This window comes from Gobius niger (assembly GCF_951799975.1).
Source record: "Gobius niger genome assembly, chromosome: 1".
In the NCBI taxonomy this organism is placed as follows: Eukaryota; Metazoa; Chordata; class Actinopteri; order Gobiiformes; family Gobiidae; genus Gobius; species Gobius niger.
In genome coordinates this window covers 51855230-51875114 of record NC_136852.1, presented here as the reverse complement: position 1 = coordinate 51875114, position 19885 = coordinate 51855230, and the positions used below count along the sequence as shown (strand labels likewise).

Here is a 19885-nt window from a genome sequence, read left to right as displayed (position 1 = left end):
TGAATTTGTCATTAATATCAACGTCTTGAAAACGGGATTAAACGGGATAAACGCATTCACATATGTCTGCTGTTTTTCTTGACTTTGATCTCAATTTCCGATTCGATTTCATTTCTTCTTTAATTTTTCACGGTGGTGCAACGGTTTGTGCTCATGCTTCACAGCTGGAGGGTCCCGGGTTCAATTTCCACATGGACGGGGCCTGTCTGTGTGGAGTTTGCCTGTTCTCCTCGTGTCTGCACAGGTTTCCTCCGGGTACTCCGTATTCCCCTACCACTAAAAACATGTACAATAGGTTATCCTCCAGCCAGGTGTGACCATTAGCCTGGTTTCACATCTGGAGATGGTTCCCCGAGCCCAGGCCTATGCTGACGGCTTACAGGTCGCTCTAGTGCCATTGAGGCAAATTTCCCTATGGGGATTAAAAAAGTATAACTTAAAGATGCACTGCGTAACTTTTTATGTGGAAAAAAATATGTATACATTGGCGCGTATTTGACCTTTCAGTGATTCAGTGGCAAGATAAGTGCAGCATGGCACCTTTGCTTTCCCTCATAGTGGACTTTATGATGCTCCAGAATAAATTGTTTTGGGGTTTCTGGCAAGTTTCTGGTAAGAATCACCAAAAATGATTGATCCAGGAGCCTCATAAAGTCCACTGTGATGGAAAGCAAAGGTGCCAAGCTGCAGCCATAATGTCCCTGAGTTACTAAAAGGTAAAATATGCACAAATATTAAGACTTTTTTTTTTACTTAAAAAGTTGCATAGTGCACCTTTAACTTAAATATTTTTCCGTGGTTGCACTGGTTTATCTGCCCTTTTCTGGCCATGATTTACATAAACTTCATTCAATTAGTCCATTTGTTGTCATAATGCATCTGTTTTTTATCAAATTCATTGTCTAAACCATAACCTTTCTGCTGGAAAATTCTTAAACCTTTATCATTATGAAGAAAGTAGTTTATAGAAGATGAATTGAAAGAGTAAACAGACATACAGTGTATTTGTACAATTTGAGTATCGCCACTGAACCTTGTTTTGAGGATTTTTTGGGGGCGTTTTCAAAGGTGTGCACTTAAATTATTAAACCAAAATGTTGACATTCACAAGCCCTTGCCAACACTTATCACTGTAAACACTGATCAGAATGTGCACAGCTGTAACACCAAGGAGAATTTAGCTAAAGGAGCATTTTAAGATCACAACAGCTGTGGAAAAACTCGCTCCTCTCACCTGTGTTCTGCTCTATCTTCAGCCTCAGTACGGACTCAGCACAAGCTCAGGCTCAAACTGACTGTCCACTCTTTATGGCCGCCACAGTTTAGGATTTTAAAGGAGTTTTCAACATGTATGACTGTGGAAAAAGAAACCTGAAAATGTTAATCTGGAGCCCTGTTCATGAATTTAGTCAGGACTCCCTTTCCCTGTCCTCATTACTGTTCATCAAACCACTTCCTTTCTTCATATTCATTGCATTGTCTAGAACAACAGAGCAGTGTCAAAGGCAGGTGGGTCGTTTATCACTTTAGCACTAATACGTTCCCATTATGTGCTCTGCTGAGAGACAGTAAAGATGAGATAAGGACAGGTGCTGCGCTGCTCGTTCCAGCGCTTTACAACAGTCAGGGGGAAGTCATGATGTGGGAAGTGATGAAATGTGTGCTCTTTGGGTGCGTTCGAAAGTTTCATATCTGGACTGAAATGTTTTATTGTAGCATGGGTAGGTAAATAATTTAAAATAACAGGAGATAAGATGAAGTCATTCTTGGCAATGGCACAGCTGCAATCCGCACAAACTGCTGACACACAGTTGTAATGTTAGTCAAAGCTAAATGCGGATTTAGTGGCGTAGTTAGATGCTACATTATGTCTTTGTTCTGCTTAAGTTTGGGTGCATATAGTGATTTGGCCAGACAACCTTTTTTTCCTCGTAGACTTCTATCAAATCTAAGGTGTGACAAATTTCCCTTTTCCCCACTCATTTTATTATTATTTTCAACAAATTAAACAAGATTTGAATGATCTCATTGCGGAGAAATTCACTTATTATAACAGCTCTTATAAGACACAAGAGAAGCTGTAACGTAGTGAACAAAAATAATTGCAGGTTTTACGAGTATCAATTTCAGAAGCAGGTAAAAGGTTGTACTCCATTGATCCGACCGGGGGGTGGGGCTGAGAAAACGTTGAGGCAGACGCAGAACGACAGGGGCGTGGTTAGGGGGGTATGTGTGTGCAGTTGTTTACAATCCTGAAAGTCAGTGTTATGCATAATATGACCCAGAGAACTCAGTCCTTATCTGGTTTAGCTCCATGGCTTGGCCTTGAAGGGAAAGTGCTGACTGAGTAGGAGAGCTAAGAGGTCCAGCTGCTTCAACCTCCTCTCTCAGGAGGAATAATAAATACAAAAGATGCAAATATTATAATGTAGCAAATGGTCAAACGGTAAACCCAATATATTTCATTTCAAAGGAATATTGAAATGTTATTTTAAAACTTAAAACTCCCCTCCCCCTTGTTGTTGTATGTGTCTTGCTTGTTTATTATTATTATTATTATTATTATTATTAATAATAATAATAATAATAATAATAATAATAATAATAATAATAATAATAATAATAATAATAATAATAATAATAAACTTGAGAGACTTTAAATCAATAATGTTTTCCAGAAATATTGGCTGCCATTTTGACTGTCAGTCAACAGGAATCACACCCAGGGGAGGATCGCTGTATAAATGACTTTTGGCAAAGTTACTCACTCCACGTCCTCAAGCAACTCCTGCATTCTCCCAACCTTTCCAAAACAAAAGCTTATTATGAGGCGAGCCAACCATGAGCCATCGCCATTCTCTGCTACTGTATCTCCTTAATGCCCTGGCAATTTAAAAGTGCTAATTAGACTAATTAGTAATTTTCTGCATGAATGAATAACGCACAAGAGCAGGATGTGATAAATGGGAGAGGGGCAGACTCGGAGGAGAGCTTACATAGAGTCCCGGGCATAGCAGCAGAAAGAGCAATACTTTTCTCAACTGTAAGAAATGTTAAAAATATTACATCAATAACAAGCACACTTTGTCCTGTGTCAAGTCCTAAGTGCCTTCATCCACAATGGAGCTAAAATAAGAGGGAGGAAGTGTTGGCAGACTGAACAGACAGCCGCCTGACCTCAGATGGGACGTTGGATAGCTGTAGGTAACAAATCTGAGCCTAGAAGTGGTCTCTCTTGAAGTGACTCACATGTACTTCGCTTTATGTAACAACTGAAATGCGATCAAAACTGCTGCTATGTTCCTTATCCTCGCTAACCCGAACCCGAACGTATCATGTCAGCCAAAGAACGCAAATCCTGGTACACAAGAAAGGCCTAAATTGTAGTTAATCTTAGTCACGAAGCTAGCAGATGGGGGCTGGGCTAACATGAGAGCGACAGAGAGAATGTGGAAAGTGAGAAAGCAATTTGGATCGTGCTGTGATTCAAATAGGAAGGAAATCTATTGCACCCCGAAGGACCAGTGTTGGAGAAATCCCACAAGTCTCCCAAGCCCACATTTGTGCTAATCAGCTCTCAGAGTTAATTATGCATGTTAATAGTCTGTTGGCAATGATCACAGCTGACAAACATTCAAATACCTTTAGAGAGCTTCTTTTTGGTTTCTCTGAGAGGAAAGTCATCCAACAGAAGCATCAACCAAAGTTTATTTTCTTTTTAATTGTGGACATGGATCATCATTCTCAGAAGTCAAAGATTAGTCCCATTTTTAGAGACAGAAGACTAATACAAATACCACAAGGCACTTGTTTTGGTAAAGAATAAAAAAGGGCTTCCGAAACAGAATTGTAACCCTGTTCCCAAAGAGGGCAGCACTAAGTCAACCTGAACAATGGGTATGTAAATATACAGTTTTGTGATGAATAAATGCCACATCATTGGATGCCCACTGATGAATGTCTACCGGAAAGTCGGTGATATGATGATAAAAATCAAATTGTGATCTGATCCCCATGACAATCTCCTAATTGGATGATGTGATTTCGATCTTTTCCGTTCAATGCTGCTCAATGTTCAAACACAGATACTTTTCCTATCCACTCCTCCTTCTGGCCGGTCTTGTTTTGCTCTGAGTGACAGGTCAGTTTAACCAATCACAGTGAAGTGTGGACTTCCAGAAGCAGGACATTGCTTTAGTTGCTTTAGTTGTGTAAAGTAGCCTTGTACTGCGAGCTAGATTGTTATACGATGAAAATCCGTCTTGAAAGGCTCAATTTGACCCAAATGGTGTGCAATATTCCCTCGAGTGGACGGGTTTTATATGTAGCAACGACAGCAAGCACTTATATTGATAATAATTAACACGGCATAAACTTAAAAGCACGAGGTATGCAGACTGAACATAGAGACATTTAAAAAACAAGATACTAGATTGATTAACCGTTGCCAGGATGGCGCATAAACACGCAAGTGTCTCTCTCTTGGCTCTTCTGACATTTTCATGTTTTTGCATTTGTAGTTTTTGTATTCCACATTGTTTTACAAGGTGCTTTTGGACATCTTTGCCTTGTTTTTGTGGAGTTCAGCAGATTTATAACTGCCAAAGGTCTTTGCTAGCTATGAACAAAAGAGCTAATAAGTATTCTTAAAAGTAAACAAACAGCTAGCTTCAGATCTAAAGGCATTTGAGACCTACAAATCCAGAGATTTTGACTTCTGCAACACAATGGAATCGTCACAAGTGGCGCTACAGGAAACAAAACGGGCAAACGAGGAGGTATCCGAGGAAGCCTTGCAGCGAGGCCGCACAAGCCTTCTATCCCATCTAGTACGCTTGTTAAGTGTGACATCAAACACAATGATAAGCTACTTCTGGGTCCAAACTGAGAGTTCCATAGACAAACTTTATCTCAGTCTCCTGCTGCAATAACAGCTGATAAATGTCAAAAATGGTTTTACTCCTTATCAGAATAATACATCTCACAATTTCTCCAGGCAAAATGAACATATTTTTATATTTAAAATAAGCCATCATTGGGTATGGAAAAAAAAAGGTATTTTGATAATTAATGTCAGATAAGCATTGCTAAAGAAAGAGTAAAGGTAATATTTCTGTGTGATCAGATGTTTAAAAAGAGCCTTATAGTCGGCTCTACAGCAGGTTTGAGCAGCTGAATCCCATTATAGTGAATAGGACTAAAGTTGTTGTAATGTACGTTCACTGGACAATAGAGTTCAGGACTGTGATGTCATATCGCTAAGAATCATGGGATTCGCAGCAATAATAAACATGGGGATTTTAGAAGGTAAAATACTGGTGTTATTGTTCACATCAAAAACACTTGAACACCAAAGCGAGTTCGATGTATTTACCAGTAGTGACTCAACAGCTAACGGAGATGTTACACAGCTTTTTTCCTCCACTTTTTAGACTGATTTGAGATAATGTTAGTCTATGGAAAATGTAAAAACAGTAACAAACATGGCGGATCTCCATGGTAACAGTGGATTTTCCTGAACTCTTTGAACTGCTTCACTCTTCTCAGAAGATGGTGAAAGACACTGCTACTTTTATTCTTATAGCCAGACCTTAGTGTTGGTTTCGTACCTGACGGTTTCAAATACAACTGTGGCCTTCCTCAGAGGTTGTCACGTGGTGTTGCTGTGACGTGTCTGGTCAGCTGAGTTAAACAGTTTTTGGCACTGTCTTCCTGCTGACAGCGCCATCTGCAGTCCGACTTCTGCAGAACTGTGTCCCAGGTGTAGGAAAGTTGGTGAAAGGTAGTTGTGTTTTTGTATTCACTGAGACTTGGCTCAACTGTAATATACCGGACAGTGCAATCCAGTTTGAGGGGCTGTCCTGCTGCAGAGCGGACAGAGTGATTTGCAAGGGAGGTAAGACACGCGGCGATGGACTCTGTGTCTACACCAATGATGCCTGGTGCCAGGATGTCGCTGTGGTCTGTAAACACTGCTCACCCCTCGTGGAGTTTATGATCATAAAGTGTCGGCCTTTCTACCTGCCCAGGGTTTTTACTGTTGTCCTGCTTGTGTCTGTATACGTCCCGCCCACCTCCTACATCCAAATCCGGGAAAAAGGCACTGAATGAACTGTTCCAGAGTGTCAGTGACCAACAGACAGCCCACCCAGATACATTTCTCTTTTTAGCTGGGGATTTCAACCATGAAGTGTTTTCCCCAAAATCTATAAACACATTGACTTTCCAACAAGGGGAGACAACATCCTGGATCTGGTTTACACCACCAAAAAAGGAGCATACAAGGCACTTCCCCTCCCCCATCTCGGTTCCTCGGACCGCATAACTGTTCTGTTACTGCCAGCATACAGGCCACTAGAGTCACTAAACCAGGTCGAAAACCGATTCAAGTGTGGGGGAAAGACTCCTTAGAGAAACTCAGGGACTGCTTTCACACAATGGATTGGAATATGTTCAAGCAAGCTGCTACTCATTGCAATATCACTGATCACTACAGAGACTGTCACTGCCTACATCAGACTCTACAGACTCTAATACCATCATCAGGTCCAACCAGAAACCTTGGATCACAGGTGAAGTCCCCAGGCTCATGACGGTACGGGATGCTGCCTTCAATTGACAAGGAGAAACTGCGGACAGCAAAAAAAATGCTAAGAAGCAGTATTCCAATAAAGATGACTGATCAATTCAGAGAGAGCAGAAATAAATACCCTCACAAGACTAGGTTTCCTCCACAAACCTGTGACCTCCTCTCTGTTGAACACTCTAAACTAATTCTTTGCTCGCTTCAAGGCACTCAATAGAACCCTGGCACAAACGTCAACACCCCCTCCAGAAAACCAGGGGCTGACGCTGTCTCCAGAGAGTGTGAGAAGAAAGAAAAACGCTATTTAAAACCAATGCATTGCTATTATTATTAATCCAGGTTTAGTCATTAAGACCTGCTCGCTGCCAATCAGGAAACAGCTTCACTCACACACGCGTATTTAATTAGGATGTCCTCTATTGTAAGATTTTAGATACATATAGATATTTCTGTCATACCCACTGCCTTTTCTAAAAATAAAAAAAAAGTGTGAAGGAGCTCAGGGGCAGCACCTTCTCTTTCTGTTCATCTGGGCTGTAGTACCGGTCTGCTGCAGAGAGGGAGGGAGAGGGACAGCACATGTAGCCGCTCGTCTCAGGGGATTCACGGTCAGGTCCAAAGTTTGGATCCAAGGTTCAGGTCCGGGCGGTTTGGCACGTGGGTCCGGAATGTTTTAATCAATGCCTTTCCAGATGAATATTACTGTGCTTGTGTTATTTGCACAGTAACATCAGGATCCTTGTTAAGGCAACAGGCAACTAAATGCAGATGAGCTGTGTGCTAGCATATTGTAAAGTGAACAGCAGCCAATTTTGGCTCAACCCTGTCTGAGCCTTTGAAAGTGCTGAGATCTGGTTGGATACCCCAGATATAGTCACATTGATGGAGTCATGACACATAAGAAGAAAGTCTGTCAGCCAGCTTTGTCTTGTCAGCTTAATCATGTCAAACCAAGCCTTTTGTGGCCATGCAAGATTGTAATCCCAGCAGATGAATGGATTCAATTAGAATTTTGGTCAAAGGGAATTAGCGCCATTTTTAAACCCCAACCTTTTGTAGTCACCATATATAGCATGTTTTCAATTCAAAAATAGACTATTAGGACTGGCGACCCCCAGGTTGAGAACCACTGTGTTAAACCACTGTGTTAAAAATGAAAACCGCTCTAAAATGTTGACATACTTCCTTCTCCACCATATATTTTCTTATCCAAGGACATGCTAAATTTACTCCCCTCTCCGCGTCCCAAGCCAAATGTCTCTCTGTAAATATTTGATTTTTGTAGACATGAAAGCTTTAAAAGGGGGTTTCTCCTTTCCTTGCTTTGACTTGTCGTCGACTGTGCCCTAGTAAAGTTGGATAGGCAGAGTTTTGTGTTTTATTCTATTTGATAGTGGCCTAGCTGGTAGCCTAGCGGAAATAATGAATATCACCATTAGTCTGGGTGCACTGTTGTTGCCGTGGTAAATCCCCCTGGGCTGTTGAAACGACTGCGTCCCTAAAGCCTCCAGAGACTTGAAATAAAAACATCTCATTTGGTCCAGAAACTGTGAGGGGACCCTGGAGTCTGGACTATGCAGACAGTAAATGAGAGGTCCTTACAATATGTTGGGTCTGCTGCTTTGTGTTACACCGTCTGGACTCTTGCATAATTACTGTTTATGTTGAAAAATGCATACTATGGTTCTCAATGCTTTGACACTTTTTTGTTTTAATGTGACCTACTTTTAGCACCATCAAAGTTATGTTCCCTATGTAACTGTGGCCTTATAGCGCCACACTTTGAAATAAATAATTCAGACTGAATGACTACTTTTAAAACCTTTGAACGACCGAGAACATGGACACAGAATTAAATCCATATGTTGTTGCAGTTTTGCAGTTGAACGCCTGGGATAATTAGTTGTCAGGTAAGCCCAGTTATGGGAAAAACTACTGAAAAAGGGCGTTTATCATTATTAAGCAGACCACTATTTTCAAACAATATGAGAAAGAAAAAGGATATCTCTGCTGATGAAAAGTGTGAAATAGTTTAATTCCTTCGACAAGGTACTGTCAATATTTCACAAAAGATTTAGCGTAATCATCGTACTGTTAAGAGATTTGTGGCTGATTCAGAGCACAGACGGGTTTGTGCAGATAAAGGTACAATGAGGATGGTTTCTGCCAGACAAATACATCAGGTTAATAGAACAGCTGCTACAAAGCAGCAAACAGGTATTTGAAGCTGTTGGTGCCTCTGGAGTCTCCCAAACAACAACAGGACCCTCCAGAGGCTTGCAGTTGTACATCAACCTTCTATCCGGCCTCCCCTGAACTGTTCATTGAATGCTGACGAGCAGAAATAGATAAGACATCTCTAATCTAAATAGCTGCTTACAGAGGTTCCAAAAGTGGGGGTCGGGACCACATTGGGGGTCACAAGGCACTGATCAGGGGGTCCCATGGTGACTTTATTTTTTTTTTTGAATTTTGTATTTTTTATTGTATGCCATGGTGACTTTAGATGTAATTAAAAAAAAGTTATTGATATTGTATTAACTTGAATTTTACAATGAAAACAGGATATATTGAATTTAGGTCAACTTAAAAAAAAACCCAAAAAAACACATATACACACATTAGAAGATGTTTTGCTGCTTGAAATAGCAGTAAGCAACAGTTCCTTTTGGTAGTGAGGGTCCACAGTTGTTGAATGACTATTTTCGGGGATGGCAAGTTGATAAGTTTAGATATCCCTGGTCTGGAACAGTGGCTCCCAAAATGTGGTACGTGGACACGGTCCCCTAAAGGGCCTCAGAGGCTTCCACACATTTTGACACTGCCTCGTGTCGTGATGCTGTGGCCTCAATTTGGGGTAGAGAAAGCTATAAACTCAATTGCTCAACCTTTTTGGAGTTTTGGAGCTAATTTTGATAACTGCATGTCTGAATATCTAGGATTTTTAAGTTATTATCACAGACACAATTCTATTTAGGAAGGCAGGGGTCCCATTGTCTACTGGTATGGCCTTTGAGATCAGGATCCACTGAACATGAGTAGGATATATAGGGCCTCCCGCTGCTCTTACATTCTGGTTGCCTATAACTGAATGAGATCCTCGAGTAAAAGTATGGGCACTGACTTTCAATCATAGTTTCCAAAGAAAATGTAGTACGTGTTATTATGACATTGCTAGTACAATGCCGTTTGACCTTGTAAAGCAGAACTGAATTGCAGAGTACGTCACACCGAGTGATTCACCAGGTTCAATTCTCTGTTCAAATAGATTTGCTTGACCCCATCTCTTCTCTCTTCCTGCTTCGTTTTCAGACTGTCAGCCGTCTGCGTCTGTATGGACTTATTGTGCTGAATATTTGTTTTCTAAAAAATCTGCAGAATTCAGTGTTAGCAGACAGGAGTTGCACGGACCATGCAAATCCCAGGAGTAACAACTGCGGGTCGTTCTGTGTGCTTGTGTGTGTGTGTGTGTGTGTGTTTGTGTGTGTGTGTGTGTGTGTGTGTGTGTGTGTGTGTGTGTGTGTGTGTGTGTGTTTGTGTGTGTGTGTGTGTGTGTGTGTGCGCTAAAAGAGGCTTAAGTTAGTGACAATAAAAGCATCAGAGTTCATCCACATTGTGAACATTTTACAACAACCCTGTTTTGTGTGTATTTTTAGACATGGTAAGGTCCTCTCTTATAATCCTCTTACTGTAGCAGATTTGAACCTGAAAAATGCAATACTAGGCAAGGCAAGGCAAGTTTATTTGTAGAGCACAATTCATAGACAAGGCAATTCAAAGTGCTTCACAGTTGCATAAAGAAAGAGAATCCATAAAAACATCAACATACAATTAATCAATTACAGTAAAAGGCAGGAGTGCAGATAAAATATATCATATACATGGGCAAAAAGAACTGTTTTTAGCCTGGATTTGAACATTGTCAGAGTTGAGGCCTGTCTCACATCCTCATGAAGACTGTTCCAGATTTTAGCTGCATGAAACTGAAATGCAGCCTCACCGTGTTTATTATTGACTCTGGGAACCACCAGGAGACCCCTCCCTGAAGTTCTCAGGGCCCGAGATGGTTCATACGGCTGTAACATGTCAGAGATGTACTTCGGCGCTAAACCATGAAAAGACTTGTACACAAGCAGAGCTGTTTTAAATTCTATTCTCTGAGTGACAGGAAGCCAGTGCAGAGACCGGAGTACTGGACTAATATGGTCGGATTTCCTGGTTCTTGTCAAGACTCGAGCAGCAGCGTTCTGGATGTACTGCAGCTGTCTAATAGCTCGTTTAGAGCGGCCAGTGAGCAGGCCGTTACAGTAGTCTAACCTGCTGCAAATGCATGGATAAGTCTCTCTAAGTCTGGTTTTGACACTATTCCTCTGATCTTAGCGATGTTTTTCAGATGGTAAAAAGCTGCTGATGTTATTGCTTTGATGTGGCTGTTTAAGTTTAGGTCTGAGTCCATGATTAAATAGGGTCCAAAGCTTGTCTGTGTAGATTTTTTGGATCTGTTAATATTATATATAATTTGCCATTGTCTCATTGCTGCTTAGAGCTGAAAACTGTAGCCAGTATTTTCAATGATTGGGCAGGATTTTTCTAAGCAGGTCAAGAATTGTTAAAACTGTGTCACGGGCCAATGGTAAAAAAAGAAGAAGAAAATACTTACCCAATAGATGACCCAGAAATGAGTGCCCGATGCTTTGAAGCACTTAAAATAGTAGGTTGTTGGCGGTCAAAACAGTCTCAAACATAATGCAGTTGCTTGAAAGGCTAGAAGCAGGTAAACATGCTGTCTGAAACACTCTTTCCTCAAGTTAAACAAAGGTTTAGGCCTAGGGTTTGCAACGTCAGGCCCGGAGGCCAAAACTGGCCCTCCATCATAGAACGTCATAACCCTCAAGATGATTTTGAGGAATATTATCACACAAATCAGATATTAAATGATAAAATGCTGTCAATTCCTTTAAAGTTTCTTAGTAGAACACCCATTCAGGCCATATGTGACTGGCATTTGTAGAAAGTGATGCTAGAATTGGAGGGTCCGGCCTTTGGTCTTTTGATGATGAAGAAAATCGGCCCTCCATCAAGCAAACCTGACAAACCCTGTCTAGGCTTTGGCTTGCATTCTTATAAAATGTATATGTAACACAAAGTACTGCATTTATCTGTACAAGTAAACCACTGTGAATTCACAACTTAAGCTCGTGTTAGCACCTGTTATTTAGTAGCATTAACCTTTTATGTTGAAAAAAAAATGGAAAGAGCACACAGAGCCTTAAAGGTGCATTATACAACTTTTTATGCTAAAATAAAAAGTTGATATTTATTTGTATTTGACCTTGTACTGACCTTGCGGCTGTATGAGTGGTAAACATGGCGCCTTTACTTTCCATCACAGTGGTCTCTAGAACCCTCTTGCCAGACAACCTTCAAAACAATCCTGGAGCATTGTAGACACCACCATGATCGACAGTTAAGGTGTCATGCTGACCACTCACACAGTGGCTGGGTCACTACAAGGTCAAATAAACACAAATTTGAACTTAAAAAAAAGAAAAATAAGTTGCATAATGCACCTTTAAATTGATTACCATTCATACAAGATGTGTGGTCTATACTATATTCTGGCATTTCTGGATTTGTGAGGCATTTTCAAACTATAACAACTGAAAACAATAGACTATTGTATCTGTCACCTGTTCCACACAATTTCCCTGTGTCCTGCAGTGATTTGAATGACCTATTTGTAAATTAATCGGCAGTTTGCTATGTAGCATACATGATACATGGCTAGCCATTCTGTGGCTTTGGCCTCTCCAACTATGGCTTGCTCTTTGTAGAATATAATTGACATATCTTAGACAGTGGGTTTTGAGCTTTCTGATAATGGCAAACACATGCACCTATGGTATGCAGCCAAAGCTGCTATGGAACTATCTTTTTCTGAAGTGCAAAAAGTTGTTGTACTCATGAATCAATTATCCATTATGCGATATATGTATATATGCATACTATTACATCACTGTTCTATTTCTAAAACCTATATTTCTCTGTATCCTGTCAGAACTGCCTCCCCCTCCATTAGCGCTGACAAAAGGAAAGCATGATCGCTTATCTCCTTGACTCGCTGTGTCAAAGCAAAGTGGAAACATTCGTATAGCCACACTTACTTAACATTACATTTTCTAGAGAATAGCCGTCTTCTCACAGGTTAAGATGTGTCATCACTGAACTGGTGCTGAACTGGTTATCAGTAAATAATGCATGAAAAGAAGACATGCATAATGGATCCCCATGTTTTCCCACTACCTGAAGCGGGATTTGGCCCTCACTATGGTGGGCAGTCACAGGGCTGAGCTTAAGCTTGCTTTAAGTGTGGCTTGTTGAAGACTGATGGAAGGGATTGTGATATGATGTTTCTCATAAACATTTAAACGGGTCTTCTCTATAGCTTAGCGGAAAGAGAACTAATTTGGAGTCGACAAATGCAATCTATTCCTTCTATGCATCATTTACATGGTAAATGTTAAATGGACTCAACTTATATAGCGCTTTTCTACCTTAATCAGGCCCAAAATGCTTACAGCAAGGAACCAGTCACCCATTCACTACATGTTATTCCTGTCAGCATTCTCCTGAAGCAATTTCACATTGCACAACAAAGACTTTGAACTGGATAAGTTTCAGCTCTCAAAAAAGAATTTAGAAGAAAATCTGGTGTGAAACCTGCTTCAATATGCAAATCACCAGTGCCATGGTGAATATGGTACTGATTATGGACACAATGATGGCTCAGGAAGACTAGCAAACACTTTGTGGGCGCTAATGGGGATCCTAAAAAAGAATTATGATGGTGAGGTACAATATTAAAGAAAGATGTTTTAACAATCAAGAGTTGATATAAGCCTGTTACTTGGCTTCCCCCCTGATCAGGGAGATGGGGTTAGGAACGGCAAAAGTCATGTAAGCTGTATTTTACTCACACAAATCTTACACCTATTTTTAGAAACTAGAAAGTCTTGGCTTTCAAATTAGATCACACTGGCATTGCAGGCTGTAAGCTCTCCTGTCAATACGTTTTGGGATTTGGATATGCATAATTGGAGAAAATAACTCTAACCCTAAGATGGTAACAGGTTAATAGTCTTAACAGCATTCACCTACTATCTCTGAAGCTTCCAGTAGCTCTCCAGCCTTTTCTTGGTCGCTCACCAAAGGATTTCTACATTTCTACTAAACGTGCTTGATAAGTCACATTTCAGAGGCATGTTCAGTTTGTTTTAAACTATTTGAACCAAATATGTGAACATGACAAAATTCAAATGATTTTCTTTAATCGTGTTAATATGTCGCATAGTTAGTAGGTGTATCTTCAAAACATCCGTTGCTTCTTGACATTTTTGTTTCATAAAAGTAGCCCACCAGGTCACAAGGGTAGGAGATGCCTGCTGTGATGAGAATTAAAGTTTTGCTCTCATTCGTAAGCGTTCTGAAGTTTTTCTGGAATGTTGTTGGCTCTCAGTCATCCAGGCATGTTGCATTGTAACATTATGAAGATGAAATTGCTTTACTGTTTACAGCAGGGGTCAAAATAATACAAAGTAAGTTTTTCAACACAAAGGAAGAAAATGTATTGACATTCCCCTAATACTTCCCTGCATTTACCTAAATGTTTGGAGATATTGTTCAATGTGTTTATATAATCTGAGATTGCATGTGTTTATATAATCTGAGATTGCATGTGTTTATATAATCTGAGATTGCATGATGCACAAGATAAAATGCATATGTGTAAAATTGAAGCTTGGCATTTGGGGAGCTACTTTGAAAGGTCTGACAAGCTAGTAGTAGTCATTCACCTTTTTTTAGTTGCCTGTAGTTCAAGGCAAATCTCTCTTAATATTATCAAGCAAGAAACTCTATCTCACTACCAAAGCCTTTAAAGAAAGTCTGTTTTCTTGAGGAAGCAGTTCAAACTCAGTGCAATCTCACACATCAGAAGCACATCTGACCTAAAGCTTTGCTTCTCCTTCCTTGAACTGTTGCAGGCGACAATCTACCAACACTTGTCTCGGATTAATGATGGACTTAGACCCGTTGTTATGGCGACACAGACACATTCACCCCCAAGTTTGTTTTCTTTCCTTCCACGCTGTCAGTCCAAAGCCTCAAGTGCTGCTGTGCTGCGTGTGTGGTCGTGAGTGAGTGAGTCGTGCTTTAGAAAAAAATGATTTTAAAAGAGCTTTTATGTAATTATTCCATAAACATGACCCACTTGTGTCCCAAAACATGTTCAAACCAAACGGTAATCAGGAAGCAGGATGAAGCCAGTTTGAAAATCAACATAAAGAAACTCTCCCACTGCCACAATCCCAGCACCTGTCTGCAATCAAGTCCTGATTAGTGGTAGTGCAATTCTGGAGGTTCTCAGCTTTCAAATGAGGATAGCATGTTCACATACCGTATAACATCTGCATCTTAAAGCAGTAGAAGATTAGTTGTAGTGTCTGCAGCCCATATTACCTTTTAAATGTCCTACAAATATCATACCTACAAAAAGTGCAACTCTGAATGAGGAACTTATGGACACTATGGCAAAAGTGATGGTGATGATGGTGAATAAAAGTTGGGGTAGATCTTAAATTACCCATTCGGTCAGTGGGGCAATCTGAGCCTGGGGAACCTCCCTCAGATTTGTGCCACAGGATCTGTTAGGAATACCAAACAGGAGGATTTTACTTTGATTCTACACCAGGGTCACCAAATCATGTATTGTTGTTTTTGCCATATTTTTTGATGCTCTATTCATTTTACATTTGCAGGGGCTGCACTACAGAATCAGGAGTCGGAACACAATTTGAAACGCTGTATGAAACAGTTATTTTTTCACGTTTACAAACTGGACCACCCAAAGAAAATTTTAGTCCTGGTCCCAATCACACAGCCATAGTACTATCAGTAGGATATTTTGTCCCGTAATTGCCCTGCTGCTTCAAGAGTCTCAGATGGAGATCGATAGCACTTCTATTTCAGTGTCACTCGTTAACGGGGCACAGAGCTGGCAGAGAATATGGCCAAAGCTAAACTTAGATTTGTCAAGGAAATTACTTTTTGCACAGCTAATGATATTTACATGAGTCATGAATGACAGTGTATATTGCTCACAAACTTACAGCAGTAGGAATATGATTAAAAAGTCCAGTTAAAGTAAGGGGAGTTGGTGGAGCAACTCTGGTTAATTTGATTTCCACAGAGCCGATAGCATCACTGAAGGACAGACAGGAGGTGGTCAGTGCCTTATCTTGTGATTAACAATGGAGCGGAAACCAGAGAAACTGCCTGGAATTAGTGACTTTCATCAATGATGCGTTTGATGCGACTGAAAAATACTGACAGATGACTAAAAATCTGATGTATCAGAGGTTATTTTCTCCCTGTGTCTTTCATATGATACTTATCTTTATTTTCTGCTATTTGTGATCCCAGAGTGGTGTGGGTGATGGATGGCTCTATCCCGAGCTGTTGGAGACTCTAGAGACAAAGCTAATGGCCTCTGCAGCAAAGGCTTATGGGCCCTTATTAAGGAGCCTATCTTTGAAAAGAGTGCAGCACTCTCCCCTTACCTCAAAGGCCTCTGTGCAGTTGTGGGTTAGCAGCCTCTGCTGACGCTGTGCCCACAGTGCACAGTATCCCAGGGCCTGATAGAGTTACACACAGTATAACCGAGTTTAACATGTGCTGTCCTGTCGTTCCAGGTACCTGGGGATCACGCGCCCTCTCACGTACCCAGCGCGGCAGAATGGCCAGCTCATGGCCAAGATGATTGTGGGCGTGTGGCTGGTAGCTGCCTCCATCACGCTGCCCCCTTTCTGTGGCTGGGCCAAGAACGTTCACACGGCCGGAGTGTGCCTCATTAGCCAGGACTTTGGCTACACCATCTACTCCACAGCAGTCGCCTTCTACATCCCTATGCTGGTGATGCTGGTCATGTACTACAAGATCTTCAGGGCGGCCCGTAAGAGCGGGGCTAAGCACCGCTTCACTGACCTGTCCCGCCGTGAGCGCCTGGAGACAGTGACTAATGAGACGCTCCGCATGCAGGGCTTAAAGCCCCCTGGTGTGGCCGAGGAGTGTGCCGCGCTGTCCCGCCTGCTGAACCGTGAGCGCAAAAACATCTCTATCTTCAAACGAGAGCAGAAGGCAGCCACTACTCTGGGGGTGATTGTGGGGGTGTTTGCCGTGTGCTGGTTGCCATTCTTCATCCTGTCCACGGCCCGCCCCTTCATCTGTGGGGTAGAGTGCAGCTGCGTGCCCATATGGCTGGAGCGCATCCTGCTCTGGCTGGGCTACGCCAACTCCCTCATGAACCCCTTCATTTATGCCTTCTTCAACCGGGACCTGCGCTCCACGTACCGCGACCTGCTGCGCTGCCGCTACCGAAACATCAATCGCCGCCTTTCTGCAGTGGGCGTCCACGAGGCGCTCAAAGTATAACCAATCATGACGGGACAGTGGTACCCCCGGAGCTAAAAGGGTGTCCTGTAGATAAACAGAGCAGACTGGACACTCTGGAGGAGGCTCTGTGTGTCCTCAGCACAGACGCCATTCTTTCAGGCTATTTTAAGACAGAGAATCACAGCACTAACACTGCTTTGTGAAAAAGCCACATTTTCATCTTGTGTCTGTAGTTTTAGCTGATTAATATAGTGGGAAAGGAAATCACACATAAACACGATCAATCATCGGAGCTCTCCAGAGAGAAGCTGAGTGGAAAATAATGTCTGTAAATTACTCAAAGTGACGTTTGTATTGTGGCACACTTTCATCTGAATACTTTAAATTTGACTCATTATTGTTTGTATGTGTCCATTGCCTTTTCAAGTTACGTCTGACACTTGATGCCAATTCTTAAGAAGTGGATAAAAAAGTCGTGCCATAAAATGAACCTCGTGGTTTGGTGTCTGCATGGAACATATTTGTCAGTAAAAACGCTGTAACCTTAATTCATAAAAAGCTAACATTTTGTGAATGGCAAATGACACTTGAACTCATGACAGACTGTTTTACTGTGTGCTGTGAGGAAACTTTCACTCTGAGTGAACACACACTTAGTGACCAGTGTTTTTTTTCTTTACTCACTAATATGGCAACACACCCTATGCCTGAATAAGCTGCTGTTGCTTTAAGACTTTGTTGTCATGAGGGTAATGTCCTACAGAATTCGATGACTGCTATTCTCACGTCATTAATGATATAATGTCGGTCTGCAGTGTGTACTTTTTCTACCTCAATTTTGGAGTTATCTTTACAATTTCTCTGAAAAGATGATCTGCTGTCTTGGACTGTTTTGTGATATTCATTTTACAACCCAAATTCAGAAAAGACCAGCCCAACTCTAATATCTAACAGAAAAACATCATGATATAACTTTTTAAGCACCAGTCTCAGAAGAGTTGAAGCTAAGATTATTCTTTCAAGGGATTTTTCTGTCCTATTTTCAGTTTTGTTTTGCCAATGCCAAATGTTTAAAAATGTGAAATATTTATATAAGATATATTTATGAACCAGTTTTTAGAGGTGGGTAGAAGTCAGTTACAGCCACTGAAATACAATTGCTTCAGTAATGTTTTGAAGAAACTGTGCTATTACTTCTCTGTGCGTAATATTGATCTATTTTTTATCTGTTAATTTATTCAGAAATGATCTGTTGCCTTGTGAGTTGGATTACATCAATACTAAAACAAACATCTTACAGTAACTCAGTTAATTCAGGTTATTATTTGGATGACTTCCTTTGACTTCTGAGTAGACTGATCTAAAAACAACATTACTCTTCATTTTTGGCTGCTCTATCCACCTCTGCCAGTTCGACAGTAACACCAGCCGATAATGTTTATGTTGTTGAAATTGAGGCTTTACGCAGCGCCCCCACTTTTCTGAATTGAGGTTGTTGTGTGTCGAGTCACCGCTCTCCAAAAGGCCCCGTTAGTCGCTCTGTTCTACTGCCTTTGTCACAGCCTTGAGACACAACCTGGAGAGGCGGCATTTCATCACTTTGTAAATAAAGACACCGTGGATCGAACTTCATTCATGATGTGGAGTGTTTTGAGCTTTGCATGAGCGGCAATTTCTTATTTGTTTTTTAGAATCATATTGTGTTAATATATACATTGGTATGCATAAGTATCGGCCCCCCTTTAACTTTTTGATATTTTGCCACGCTATGGACCATTAACATATATATAGTTGATTGAAATTTTATGTGAAAGACACACACAAAGTCACACACAATTGTGAAGTGAAATGAAATTTATACATGATTTTTATTTTTTTTAATAAGTAAAAAACTGAAAAGTGTGATGTGCAAAAGTGTAAGCACCCTTTCCTTTTAGTGCAACCAATTGCCTTCAGAAGTTTCCTGATGATTTCTGAATGATCACATGTTGACCCAATGCCTAAATAGAGTCTAACTGTGTGTAATCTAATGTCAGTTCCAACACAGCTGCTCTGTGATGGTCTCAGAGGTCTGTTAAGAGACCATTGTGGACCAGACAGCATCATGAAGTCCAAGAACACACCAGACAGGTCCGGGATGAAGTTACTGAGAAGTATAAAGCTGGGTTAGGTTATGCAAAGATTTCCAAAGCTTTGAACATCTCTCAGTGTACAGTTAAATTCACCATCCAGGAATGGAAAGAGTCTGGCATCACTGCAAACATACCAAGACCCGGCCGTCCTCCTCAACTTACTGACCGAACAAGGACAGCACTGACCATAGCTGTTACCAAGAAGCCAATGATGACCCTGGATGAATTGCAGAGAGCTACAGCTCAGGTGAGGGAAACTGTACAAAGAACAACTATTAGTCGTACACTGCACAAATCTGGCCTTTATGACAGGGTGGCATTTTTGAAAGAAAACCATAATAATAATAAAGCCACATTTCTCTACACATGGAGCCACATTTCTCTACTTTGAAAGATGTTCAAAGGTTTGGAAGTCTTTTTATCACCTAACCCAGCTTTATTCTTCTCAATAACTTCATCCCGGACCTGTCTTGTGTGTTCTTAGACTTCATGATGCGATCTGCTCCCCAATAGTGTCTTAACAGACCTCTGAGACCATCACAAAGCAGCTGTATTTGAACTGACATTAAGTTACACACAGGTAGACTCTATTTAGTCATTGGGTCAACATGTGATCATTCAAAAATCTTCATTAAATTTTAAACTCTTAATGTAATTGAAATCAATTCATGGACTTCTTCTTCACCTTTTTATTTATGTAAACTGCTTTTTGCACATC

The 19885-nt window shown here is 40.9% G+C and overlaps 1 protein-coding gene across 1 annotated transcript in view; it reads left to right on the top strand.

Annotated features, from left to right (window-relative positions):
- htr7c (5-hydroxytryptamine (serotonin) receptor 7c) overlaps positions 1-18204 on the top strand; it is a 48392-nt gene extending 30188 nt beyond the window's left edge. Inside the window, exon 2 of the mRNA XM_079568352.1 lies at positions 16336-18204. Coding sequence (XP_079424478.1) covers positions 16336-17074 — 739 coding nt within the window. The 3' untranslated portion in view covers positions 17075-18204. The remainder of the gene's footprint in view (positions 1-16335) is intronic.
- The last annotated feature ends 1681 nt before the right edge of the window (positions 18205-19885 follow it).